This window comes from Amphiprion ocellaris, chromosome 19 (assembly GCF_022539595.1).
Source record: "Amphiprion ocellaris isolate individual 3 ecotype Okinawa chromosome 19, ASM2253959v1, whole genome shotgun sequence".
Taxonomy (NCBI): domain Eukaryota; kingdom Metazoa; phylum Chordata; class Actinopteri; family Pomacentridae; genus Amphiprion; species Amphiprion ocellaris.
The window spans coordinates 2290856-2305045 of NC_072784.1; the positions used below are offsets into that span (position 1 = coordinate 2290856).

At 39.2% G+C, this 14190-nt stretch overlaps 1 protein-coding gene across 3 annotated transcripts in view; it reads left to right on the forward strand.

Moving 5' to 3' along the window:
* LOC111563870 (carbonic anhydrase-related protein 10-like) overlaps nt 1-14190 on the forward strand; it is a 202830-nt gene that overhangs the window by 187928 nt on the left and 712 nt on the right. For 2 of the 3 annotated variants that reach the window (XM_055005116.1, XM_055005119.1), the window contains exons 9-12: nt 4201-4534; nt 6204-6371; nt 6517-6612; nt 7107-8431. The exons of the other annotated variant lie outside the window; for it this stretch is intronic. In XM_055005116.1, coding sequence (XP_054861091.1) covers nt 4201-4319 — 119 coding nt within the window. In that variant the 3' untranslated portion in view covers nt 4320-4534; nt 6204-6371; nt 6517-6612; nt 7107-8431. Of the gene's footprint in view, nt 1-4200; nt 4535-6203; nt 6372-6516; nt 6613-7106; nt 8432-14190 lie in introns of those variants that run through there. 3 annotated transcript variants of the gene reach the window in all.

Consider the following 14190-nt stretch of genomic DNA (forward strand, 5'->3'; position numbering starts at 1 on the left):
GTTTGGCTTTGAATAAGGTCCTTTCACTCCTCCGCAGTGTGAACCCTCATAATAATGCAGCAATACATTAAAATATTTATCTGTCCGTCTACAGCTGCAGTCTGACGGCTCTGCCAATATGAGAGCACGGATAAATAAATGCATAATAAAAAGACGGCGCTGAGGATCGGGATATTCTGGGCCTGATGCTCGGTATTTCCCTGTCATCACGGCGACGGAGCATCACATCATAAACATGTCCGGCTGACGGTACTGAATGTTCTAATGAGACAGTGCTCACTGCTAACAGGTGAATGTTCTAGTTTGTGTTGTGAAAACCAGCAGATGTTGAATATCTGGCATGTACATCATCCACCTGCTGTCCGTGTTTTCAGCGATGATGAGGGTGTTAAAAATATGATTCATCGTTTGGGTTCCTGGGAGAAACGGGGAACCCAAATGTTGGAGTTTTCCAGCTCCTCTCTCAGTCTGAAGCTGCAACTCTTTTGGTGCTAAATTGAAGTTGACAAAGGCTTTGTTTCAGTTCTCCCTCTTAACTCTTTTTTTTGTATACTTTTTTTAGTTCCTTACTTTCTTTCTGTGGCACTCGGGCTCTGAGTTGCTACAGTTCAGACAGAGGATCACCAAAGACTTTAGGAGGCTTCACCTGTGGACTATAAATGTCTGTATAAAATCCAATCCATCAAGGAGCTGCAGAAATATTTCACCCCAGAACAAAGCGGTTGACCAGCCAACTATGGAATTGCACGTCAGTCATGACTCCATCATTTAAACCCAAAAGTATGCTAACAGTCGAGTAAGTTGATGTCTTTGTACTGAAATTCCAATCTACTGTTAACATGCAGACGACTGACATTCATTTTTCATTCATTGTTGGTCATTTTCTTGCTGAATTGTGAGAGCTCCTTTGTCCAGTGACGTTATGCTGTTAAAAGGTGGGCGACATATAAAAGGAAATGTGCCTCAGTGAGCGTTTGGGTCACCACATGCTGAAAGAACAGCTTCAGTGCAGCTGGACATCGATTCTCCAAACCTCTGGAGCTTCGCTGGAGGGATGAACACCAGTCCTCCAGGAGATACTCCCTCAAATTGGTGTTGTGATGATGCTGGTGGAGAAAGCTGTCACACGTCAGTCCAAAATCACCCAGAGGTGTTCAGGTGGGAGGAGATCTGGTGGCTGTGAAGGCCGTAACATATGATTCACATTAGTGGTGTGCGATGCTGCAAGATCTGCTATCGATTCGATACCAAGTAAATACAGGGTCACTATTGCTGATACTGATACTGATACTCCAGACTAACTTTTTCAGTAGTTGGTAGGTTTAGAACAAAGGTTAGCTGCTGTATTTGGTCGTCCACATCTGGAATGAAGATGGGGTTGTAAATGCGTACGGGGTTTAAGGATCAGACTAATTTCTGGGTAGGTTTTCTGTGGGTCAGACGAGGAAGAATCTGGGATGCCGATGAAATCACAAAGTGAGGGATAACCTGCTTCACCCTCCTGTTGTCTTCATTTATGGGTACCAAAAAATATTGTTTCCTTGTCTTAAAAAAAATCCAAAAATTCAGCAAAAAACCCCCACAAATTTCTGAAAATTTGAAGAGGAAGAGCACTGGTGTGTCTCAGAATGATATAACCAAACAGGTGACGACAACAATGTGTGGATCCTGTACGCGTTTGCCTCAGTGGGTCTGAAGAACACGTTTCAGCCGCCACATGCTACTGAACCAAACACCTGTAAGTTGACTTTGACTTTCTTTTCACTTCTTCATGCAAAAAAAATGGCAGATCAAACATTTATCACTTGAGTTTACTTTTAATTACTATTATTCCTCTTAATAAGATGTATGAAACAAACAAAAAGTATCTGCTGGTGTCTGATTTCAGCACCATGGAGGGTACTGCTTTAAAGGAACACTAATCAACTTCTGGCCACTAGAGGGCAGAAATCCTCCAAATACGGTGACATAGACACAGCCCTCAGTGATTATAACTTTACAAAGTTACTATGACGACATTTTGAGCTGAAAAATCTGACAATTAATAGTAAATTCATATTTTGTAAAAGCAAGCAAGTGAGCTAAACAAGCTAATGAGCTAAACAGGGTCAGGAAAACTCATTTTTCTTTGGGTTTATCACTGCATTGTTTGTGTAAAACTACTGTAGATTCAATTCATTGTATTTTCAAATGCTCAGCTGTGACTGTTCTGAGATTGTAAGAGCTTCCAAGTATCATGGCGATGCTAATAGAGACACAAACTGAAAGGATGCGTTGACATTCAGAGTTTTGTCTGTTGTTTTTCCTAACCAGTCATCTGTCAGAATGTGGATTGGACTTTTTTCTGTTGACAGAATAGTTATCCCCTTTCAATCGGGATGTCGCATGACAGGTGTCTGCTGAAGACAAAGAACAGACTAAAATGTAAAATGTCAAGCTATCCCCTGGAGCTGCTCTCCTCGTTTTAAAACGTATTTCTGTGGAGCTTCTTTGCCCAGAGAGAATAATCCCGACTCAGTCACTCCCTGACATTACCGATCAGATGATACAGCAATTTGTACTGAGATGATTCCTTCAATCTTTTGACATTGAGATGTGCTCCTCTGCAAAGAGTTTTCTTAAAAGTTAAAATGTAGATTGAGTTGAAATGCAGCCGGCTGTGCTCATTAAGGGGACACGTGACTGTATGGTTGTAATGTAGTTAAGTAAAACAGCATAGCAGCACATCGTGGAGGGAATATTTAGCTCAGTGTCATCAGGAATTCACCGCTCTGCACCTCCACAGCAGCGCAGTGCAAATAATGTTACACTTTTAATACAGCCAAGTCAGCTGCAGGTCTAATAAAAGAGGTGATTAAACTCCACCCTGTACCTGGGTGAGGTTTACTACTTAATCAGAAATAATAACCTGCCAGTGTGGAATCACATGTAAATGCAGCGCAGCAGTTGTTGCTGTTTACTCTCCAGCCTCGTCGCTCTCAGCAGAAAACCCATTTGCTCTGCGGAGTGATGAGTTGATACCTCCTTTCCTGCCTTGATCCCCGCCGCCACCTAAACCTCAGCACCCTGGAGGGGCTGAATAACGAGGGTCAGAATATGGCGGCGGCGGTTTTGGCAGAGCCGAGGGAGAGATGGGAGTTTTCACAGCTTAGAGAGAAACACCACACTGGGAGGTTTGTGCATTTATCAGCAGTGTAGGTGGAGTTTACTACCTGGTACCCATCCACTGCTCATACAAAGAGTTATCTTCTGTAAATAATTCAGACAACATCACTCACTATCTTCATATTTTATTATTCTAACTGTTGGTTCATATTTTATTAACCAGTGTTTTTTATAACTCTCAGCAGACAAGGATTATCAACGACCTGCACAATTATTCTAACTATTTGAACTGGATGAAGCTCTGCTGGGAATTAGTCGTCTGCATGAACCATTAAGATTGTGTGACAGTGTAAGTCAGGGGTGTCCAACATGCGGTCCGTGGGCCAAATCCGGCCCTCCAGATGGTCCAGTCTGGTCCTCAATGTGTAAAAACTACATAGAAAACATTAACTGCAGATTGTAACTTTGTAAAACTATAAAATGATATTTAATCGCAATTAAATATTCATTTTTTACCTAAATTAATCGCATTTCATTTTGCATGAGCAAACAGACTCAAGAAAGAAGGGAATATACATGCACAAAACATGTTTATTAAACACCTTTAAAGGTTCATGTTAGCAAAAAATTTGTCTCTTTTTCCAAACAAACATTTATCCACATTAATGTAGCCGAAGTGCTGGAAGAATCCCCGACTAACGCATGCTTTGTGTTAATGTGGTACTTTAAGCTGGAAGGGCTTTGATGAAAAGAAACTCCTTCCTGCCAGCAGAATGTGCACATTACTGGATTTCAGGCAACTGTTCCATCTTGGGTATTTTTGTATTCAAATTTCCCACAGAGACGGCCAACGTGCTGTTTAGTTTCTCCCATTTCGAGTTTCTTGGTTCTACCACTACCAGATCAACTGCCCATTTGCACGTCTACACTGTAAGACCAAACAGTTAAAGCTCGCAAAAAAATAGAGTTGTAATCACTCAAAAAAATAAAAAATTTAATTCACCTCTATATTTCTGGGTTTTATGTACTCATTTTACATTTTAAGTTTAAAGTACTTAACCGTTTTAATTTATTTTTGTTACTCACTTTTCACAGTAAATCCCATATGTGACGTCACGGACGGAAGTACGTGCTCCTCCTTGACCGAGCAAGAGAAGTCCGCCATGTTTTCTCAGCTCGCTTCGGAGGAGGAAAGATCGCCACTCCTGGGCTAACTGGTGTTGTTACTGCATTAAAATCGAAGAAGGACATTTGTTTCAGCAAGAATATTTATAGTGGGACTGCGTGGGACGAGCTTTTGAAGTGGAAGCAAAGGCTAAAGCGGTGAATGTCGCTGTGGCATGAGACTTTCCGAGTCTGCTCAGACAGCGTCCACCTTGACTGCACTGACCGCCATCACGTTGATTTTTGCTTTGGCTGTGCTAATCTGGTGAGTAAACGCTGATCATTTACTGTTATAGTTCACTGCAGTGCTACATGTATGTATGCATCTAACGTATTTAATGATAAATGGTAGTGAACTATTACCCCAAACTATGAATGTGTTTTGTATTTAAGAAGTCAGTGTGATTGTACTAAAGGTACACTTTTTTCTTTTTTTTTTAAAAATAAGAGTGGTTAATTTTTCGACTGAGGCTGAATGTTCTTTAATACTTTGATGATTTCCGGGGCTCACTTACAGGGAATATCTCGGTAGTGACGTCTGCATACACACACACACCTACACACACACCGGAGCATCCATAGCACATTAGCGCGGGACGCACCGGACCGGTGTTCCAGTTTAACTGGTGATCAGGTTAACTGGTGATAGTTTCCGTCTCCAGATGTTTCGTCCGCAGATTCGTCACGATCAGACCTGGATTTACGTGAAATAAAGATACCAGATAAATTAGACCTCGCCGAAAAACGTCGGCATCACTACTTAATAAAGTCTATATCCATGTAAATATCATCTACAGACAGTAAAAAGAAACGTGCGGGCTGAAATAAAAAACACGTATTTTTCAAGTAGGTGAGAGGATTCGAAACCACGTAATCCAGCGATAAAATTACGAGATCACCGTTTTACTCATTATGCTACCGAACAGCTCGACAAGTATTCTGCTTCATCCATATAGATCACTGTCATTCTGTCAGGTGTTTAACACCTGGTGATTGTTCAGGAAACACGTCCATGTCAACTGGGGATAGTCACAACTTAACACAGGCTTCCTGGTTAAGAACGAGTCACAAAACTATTTATTGTCTCACCAAGAAAAAAACACAACATAGAAGCACGTCCACTGCTGTGTTGTGTGTTAGTTTGTGTGTTCATTGGAACAGATCCAGAGCAGAACTTCAGGTTTAACTCGGGTTTGTTCTCAGAAACACTCAGACCCTCAGCAGCCTCCCATCAGAACAACACGCAGCAGAACATCAGCTGGATTTGCTAAAATACATCGGAACAAACTGAGACCACGTTGTTTAAACTACTCACTCAGAAAACAATAAAAAACTCGTTCAGTCATCCACGTCCTAACCGTCATTTCAGAGCACGTTAACTGCTGGCAATATTTTTTTTTAAAAAGGAAGTAAAGGGATCCGACCTGGTCAAAACAAACAATATATTTGTGTGATTTGTGTCTTCCCAAACACCGTGGCTGGTTTAGAAATGGCAGAAGATACTTTTAAAGATGCCGCAGAGGAAGACTAGAGTGAATTGTGGTGTTTGACAGTATTTGATTTAATGACATGTTCGTAATCCACCTTAGAGTACATGTAGGCTAAATATACGAATATGGCAGCACAGTATCACAAAGAGGTTGTCAATGATGACCTACCTGTTGCTGAGATCCTGGAACGGTGGCCTGCCCTCAAAATAGAGTCACAGATGAATAGATTTTCCTTTGTACACCTGTTTTAGCACATGTACTATGTCCTTTATGTATCTGTGTCAGTGATAACTGGGTCAAATTTACTCAGATTTACATGTGAAAACTGCATATTATCAATCAAATCATAGTTGAAAATGTTAAGCTGTTTTTCTTACAGGGCCACAGACAGCTGATAAACACAGACTTAAACACAGACTTAAGCACTGATTTATATCTCTGCAGATCTGTGCTGAGTTTCACAGAATTACAAACATGAACCTGAAGAACCGCTTCTATGCTGTGTTGGATCGACATTCTCCCCATCTTCACAACTTGTTCAGGAAGAAAGCTGCTCGCACTGGGAAAGTGTCTGAAGTTCTGGGTCAGCTCTTCAGGATTTATGACCTCCAGGTCAGTGGGTTACACTTCCTGATGCCTGAGAAAGATACTGCAGTGGATCTGAGATAGTTTATATTTGATCTGTGTCTGTAAGATATGATATGACAATACATAGTATTGTGTGTGTGTGAATTTACAATACGTTCTAACATTTAAGGAACATGTTGACGTCCATGTAAGACGAGCTGCTGTCCTCCGTGCTCTCCCTGCCTATCTACATGAAGATGACTCTGGCTTTCTAAAGATGTGGCATGTAAGTGAGCTTGTTGTTTAGAATGTGTGACAGTACTGGTGTAAAAAGTGTAATCTGCCTTGTTGTCATCAGAGATTGATTTTGTTGTCCAAGAATGCTGCAAGAAAATCTTACCTTCAAAAAGCTGTTTGAAATCATGGTTAGAAAGGGTGAATTTATCCTAAATAGAAGGTGCAAGATATGTGGCTGCAAATATCTGAGCTGTTTTACTTTTACTGCAATGTAAAATAACCAAATTGTTGTGAGCACAGTTTAAACCTAAGATGTGCCCCAATTCTATTTTTTGGTTAATATTTATTGGCACCTGAAAGAAATAACATGCATAGATAGTGATTAATTATGTTTGACATTAACTGTCCCCTTATATGTCACCGGGGACAGCTAAAGAGACCTGTCAGACCTAAGTAATCACTATCTATCCATGTTATAGTGATTGCATTTTTTTAACTTTACATTTGAAACACCAGGTAATGGTTCTGTTTTTCTGTTTTTAGGTGGAGCAACAGTCTGATGACCCAGACATTGATGACTTACCTCTTGGACTCCTCTCTGTTGGTGCCAATTCAAGAGATGTCACATTCTTCTGCCCAGAGAAGATTACAGTTGTGGTTGAGGATAACATAGTTATCAATGTCCCCATAATGGCTCATGCATATGTCATGCTGTTTGCACTGATTTACGCCCTGCATTTAAGTTACCCAAAAGAGTTGTCCAACACATTTGGCTTTATCCAGAAAGACTTGATGGGTCTGGAGGATAGAAAGTTGAGGCCCAGAGTGCTGAGTCTTAAAAATGACCTTTTAGCCATGGAGTAAACTCTGTGTTGGAGTTTCAGTGTCCACTTCTGTTTCCTTTGGGACACAGCCTAGAAAGGATTTTTACACATTTTACAGGTGTGTGTGTGTGTTGAAAGTATTGTTGTTCATGTTGTTCAGCTTAAAATATAACTTGTGGATTTTTGAACTTGGGCTGTACAAGCAAAAATCAGATTGATCAGTGCTGTATTCAGTGAGTTATTTAAGTCAGTTTGGCCTCAAACTGAAAATAGGTTTGTAAAGCGTTGTGCGGGCATCTGTCATCTGTCAAAAGTATGCTAATGAAAGTGGTTGTCATGGAAATAAAAAAGTTAGAAATTGTTTCCATAATGATGTCAGATACTTATGACAAACTGAACTGGTTAGCAGCAAAACACTCGTCCTGCACAGTGTTGTACACACTTAGGTTCGGTTTCAGGCAACAATGAAAGTTACTGAATATAGCAGCAATCAAGATAATCATGACTCTGGTTCCTTTCATTTAGTGACATCACCGGACCACCGGAGACACAGCTCAGGTTCAAAAAATTCTAAAAAGAATGTGGTAATGGTAAATCACTGAACGAGATTGTTTATAGCAATAGTGAATTTTAGTGCTCTAAACCTACAGGCCTTGCACTGTTGTGGGAAGATGATTCCTGTGTTACTGTTTGAAGTCAAGTCAGTGGATACTCAGATATTTTGGCATAACGCGTACACTGAGGTAGATGTCTGATATCTCTGTGACCAAAATGATGTCTGGCAGTATTGGATTTTTGGTATTTGTTGCACACAATGCCAACACTGTTATGATATAGATTCATTTTACTATGAAAAGGTTTTGTGTAATGTAACAGAGTTTTGTGCATATTGCCCACTTTCAGGAGTTCCATGTCTTTGGTGATTTTTACAGCCTTTCAACTGTTTTTGAAGAGTTCATTGGATTTCCATTTCCAAACAATTTTATGGCTGATGTTTGTCTCATGTTTTACAGTTACTTAATAAAGAAGTAACTTGCGGTTAAATTGTCTGTCTTTACCTTTTTTATTTAAATTCAGAATGTGATTAGTCATGATGATGGATTAATCCACATTAACATGTTAATTTTGACAGCTCTACCATAGACATGATCAAATGATTGGGTTTTGTTCAGACGGCATGTTGTCAGTACTGTGAGACATTTCTAAAAGGCTCCTCACATCCACACTGCTCGATTGACATTTTCTCACTTTTATAGCGTTGGAGACACTTTTAAGCAAACATTAAGCTGCATTCCCTTTAGAGGACGTCCCGTTTCTGTGCAGGCTGCTTCTTTCTAGTTTTTTGGACAACCTTAACCTCATTTTTATTGCATTTTGGTCTTTATGGGACAGACAGCTGGTGATGGAGAATGGGAAGTGGGGAAGTGGGGAGCAGGGAGCTAACGAATCACCCTGGGATACTATGTCAGCTCTTATACACGGGACACCTGCTCATCCAGGTGTGCTATAGGAGCACCCTGTCACTGGGACACCTACTGAGGCATGAGGCTTCATGGGACCAGTCCAAATGCAGGACGACTTGCACTGTCACGCAATCTTATTGGTTCGACTAAGCTCAGGTAATTCCCAGCAGAACTTCTTCCAGTTCAAACAGAATAAGTGCACAAGTTGTTGATAATCCTTGTTTGCTGAGAGTTATAAAAAACACTGGTTAATAATATATGAAGACAGTGAGTGATGTAACCACAACTCTAAACATTTCCTTTGTTTTAGTCCAAAAATGTTCACATTTTAGGAATGATCCTTTAAAAAAAAAACAAAAAACTCATGATCAACCTGAAATTTCTTAAGAAAAATAAGTTCAATTTCAGCAACATCCAGCCTCAGTTTATCATTTCCACATTACAACTTCCAGATCACAGAGTGTCGACAAAGGAACACAACATTTAGTCATTTGGAACTGAATGATGTAGTATTTTACTGTATGATCAAAATGACAAAAGTCAGACAAAAAAAGACAAGAAGCAACAAAAACAAGACAAAATATTACAAAAATGAGACACAAACGACAAAAAATGAGACAAATGGCACAAAAAACAAGAGCCAAAATAATTTGACAAAAAAGTTTCAAAGCAACAAAAAAATGGACAAATGAGACAAAAAATGACAAAAGCGAGAAACAAAATGACTAAAAACAGACAAACCACAAGCGAGACAAAAAAACACAAAACGACGAAAATGATGCACAGAACAACGAATAAAGCAAAACACAAAATGACAAAAGCAAGACAAAAAACACAAGTGAGGCAAAAAGGAAACAAAACGACAAAAACGAGATAAATGACAAAATTCAGATGAAAAACAAGACAAAATACAAAAATGAGGCACAAAATGACATTAGAAGAATGAACAATCTAATATTGGACTTTATGATCAAAACAACTTGTCATGGTCTAGAAATTATTTAAAATTATTTTAAATTAATCCACATCAACCCTGTGATTAATCTGATTAGAAATTGTAATCGTTTGACAGCACTAGTTTATTGTCAGTCGAAAGAGTAACTTACTGGCAACAGTTTTCCAACAGCTGATGCATTTTATAGCGTAGTAAAATTAGCATGAAGCTAACCACTGTAGTTAATTGTATACTGAAAAATTAAGTACAAAAATACTCGATTATTTTTACCAAAGTGAAATACAGTATTACAGTGTTCTTTAAATGTTACTGTATTTACTGTTATAACGCTACTGTAAAACATGCAGTTCACTACAATAAAATAAAGTTATATAGCTGTGGTTGTAAAATAACAACAACTTAGGATCTCAGAATTGCACAAATATATTGTGCACTTTGAGCAGTACAGGGATATATATATATATATATATATATATATATATATATATATATATATATATACAGTGATTTTCAGTCTCCAAACATCACAGAACATAATGTCTGTTAGAGAAAATGATAAAACGGTGAAGTTCAGGGTGAACAGTATCTTAAATGCAGTAAATTATAAATGTTAGCTGTAAGTCATTTTTTAGAAATCTTCTAGAAGAGTCGGAGTCGCTGGGAGTTCTTCTAAGCTGATATTAACATAAATCTGAAAATGTGAAGAATTACCATTCACCAGATATTAATGACGAGGTAGGAGTCGGGTCAGCAGACAGATGGAAAACAAAAATCAAGGACAGTGTTTCATTTGAAGATGGATCTTGTCGTACAGATTTACAGTAATACGTTCCATAAAGCACTGAAAATCAACAGGAACATACTGGATGCAGTTTACACAGTGAAGAACTGTTGAGAACACAGTAACGGTGTGAAAACAACAACAAAAACCTTCACAGTGTGCAAATGTGGCTCTCCCAGGCTGCTTTCTTCCACATAAAGTTATATAAAGTCACGTCTCCCGTCTACTGTAGCCGACCCAGAAAAAACAAGCAACAGGGTCTGAATAATTCTGCAAATGTTACAATGAAAAGCAGGCTGAGGCACTGCATCTCAAATTAAATATTTCAGGAGAAGCTGATCTGATTCTGCAAAACCTTGACAAACGATGAGAGAACAACAAACTGTGCAAAAAAAACAAAAAAAAACCAAAACGTCCTGTTGTAAATGATGACTGCTGATGTGAATGGGAGCTTCCTGTGTGCACATCCCTACATGTTTACAGCATGTTGTGAGAGACTTAAACACGGAAACCTTCCCCGTGTTCTTGTCTCCGAATGTGTGTTTTACATGAACAAACGTTTAGCTGCAAAAATATCCAAACAGAATACCAATTTTCAATCAAACGCCTGGCTGGAGACGGAATGTTTCTGCAGCAGCTTTTACTTTATGCTGGATTTCATAGTTTTCAGGCATTAAAAATTCATCAGATCATATGAGAGCTGCATTTCTTTCTCCTCCTGCAGATTTTTTTTCTTTATGTGCAACACCACAATATTATGAAATTATTGCCTCAACTGCAGTGAGTGTGTTTGCTTTGGATTAGAACTCTTGGAAAATATTCAGATATATTCAGAAAGTGATTTGTGCCAGGATGGCAGGGGGCAGCATCTCCCTCCCCGTGACCAATAATGAGAACAGTTCTAATCAGTTAGCCCGCTTGTATGACGCTTTCTAATCAAAACAAAGAATATTTCATTTTAATAGTCGCAGTAACCAATAAACTCCACAGCTTCCACCTGGTCTGATCTGTGGTGTTTGTCATGCGGTGTCCTCCCTGTCAGTCTTTTTTTAAAACTCAATACAGACAACTGGTCTGTTCCCAGGAAACAATTAAGCTGTACAAGTGAATGCTGGCATATATCTGAAGGTCTTTGAACGCATCTGTCCGTGTAGTATTTGCAGACTTTAATTGTTATTCTGGGCTGGAGGAGGAGTGGCTGCAGGAAGTGACAGTGGCTTGCTGCCATCTGGTGGAGGATGATTTAACTGCAAATACGCTCCATGCAGGGAAGAATCTGCCAAGACAGTCACGCAGTTCAGTCCAACTTATTTATGCAGCTTTACTGATTATAAATAATAATCTACAAGTGTCCTTTAAAGGCATCTTCTCCACACCAGAGTCCGTCTGATTCCAACAGTTGTTTGTTCCTCCACATGTCATTTATTTTCAGTAACTGTTACACTGTCCACCTGCCCAAACAGCAGCAGCAATAAACTGGTTTTCTGGAGTAATTAACCATCACCAGTTAGTCATCATCACAGGCTCAGTGTGCTCCAGCTCATAACAAACACATAATTAGAATTATTAAAAACACCAATCAAAGATCCCTTCTGGTGATTTTTATTTCACCAGAGGGGGTGAAACTTCTTTTAAAACTTTATTTTTTTTTACCTCATCAGATGCTACCTTGTTGCGGTGTTTTTTATATATAGTGGAAAACATATTTTGAGCTAAATAAGCTACAAGGACGAACGTTTAAACCTTGACCTAAAGTCTCAAAAACACAGATTCAGACTTTTAAGGGCTTCATATGTACCAAAACATAAAGAATCAATCTGGCTTTTTATATCATCATTCTTATTCAGAATCAGGTTTGAACATGTATCCCTGAATTACTCCAATAGGGTAGTTTTACAGTAGTTAAGCAGAGTTGCAAGTGAGCTGGTGTGCTCAAGCGGCATAGTGATGGCTGCCATTTATCTTATATCTTATCTTAGAGAACTCTAACACTAGTTAACCCTCCTGTTGTCCTCATTTACAGGCACCAAAAAATATGGTTTCCTTGTCTGAAAAAAATCCAAAAATTCAGCAAAAAAATTCATAAATTTCTGAAAATTTGCAAAACCTTCAGGAAGAAAATTCCAATAATTCTTTAAGTTTCCCTTAAAAGTTTTATTTTTTTAAAAAATCCCCCAAATTTGGCAAGAAAATTGTTTTAAATATTTTCCAAAAATGAGTAAAAATCTTCCCAAAAAAATCTTTAAAATATCTAAAGTGATTCCATATATATCAGTAAAACTTCTAATATTTTCTTTAAGAGCATTCACAAAAAAATCTATCTATCTATCTATCTATCTATCTATCTGTCTATCTGTCTGTCTGTCTGTCTGTCTGTCTGTCTGTCTTTCTTCTAGAAGCAGGTGGAGCAGTACAGGAGGATGGACTGGATGATGCTTTGATCCAGCAACAGAATGAGATGGAGGCAACATAAAGTCCTTTGACTTTATGAATGGCTGAGAGTCTCTGGTGGCTTCTTTTTTGGATGTCCATGGTTTATTGGCGAATTTATTGTCAAGTGTAATCCCAAGATATTCAAAACTGTCCACTATTTCCACCCAAAGAAGATGATAAGTTCCTTCTCATTTCCCAATTTGTACATCCTCGATTCCTTCCCTCAACTCCTCTCCTTGAGTCTTAGTTCTAGTCAGTCCTACTACCAACATGGTTTGTATATTCCAGCGTCCATTTTCTACATTGCAGGTGCTGAAAAGAGATCTACAAAGTACCTATGGAGCAGGACCTGAGCGTCCTCACTCATCATCCTCTGGCAGCCTCCTTCTCCTTGAGCTGCATTTGAGGAATTGAGACATCCTTCAAGACGGCACACTGAGATTGATTTCCAGATCAGAGGCATGAGGACAGAGGAGGCTAAAAGCAGACAAATGAGATGAGCCTTCAGACCTGAGCACAGGAAGCTTACTAAATTTTCATTGGCTCTGCATGGTTCAGGACGCCACAAATCATACAGCATAAACTAACAAATAATGTGGCTCAGCGATAAAAAAATAACGCAGCAGTTTCCATCAGTCGTTTTGAGTTAAGACTACTTCTGATGAAATTATGTTCGACCAATGAACTACACTGAATTAGAATAGAATAGACATGCTTTATTGATCCCTAATCTTTATATTTTAGTTTCTTCTAGCGGACTGAGAGACAAAGATGCCGTGTCGAAGGCGGAGAGCAGCAAGAATCCACGTGTAAATAATGCAATTAGCCTGTGAGAGATGGAAAGCCGCGTCATGAGGGACAACATCATTCTGAACATCTGGCAGCTCAGCCTGTTCACACTGGCCTGTGTTCTTCATCACGTGTGCATGAAGCAGCTTTAGGGCCCTCTGAGAGGAATCCCAGACCTGAAACTTGAGTATTTTGATGTTAATAAAAGACAGAACACTACACACAGTAGAGCAGTATCTTCCAAATGGACAGAACATTGACAGATTGTTTTCATTTTTCCCCACTGTGGTCGCACTTAAGTTTATTTCATTGATGATACGAGAAGAAGGCCAAGGAACATCACTGGTCACAGAGCTGCTGTAAATGTTCCCGGCCAGCGTTG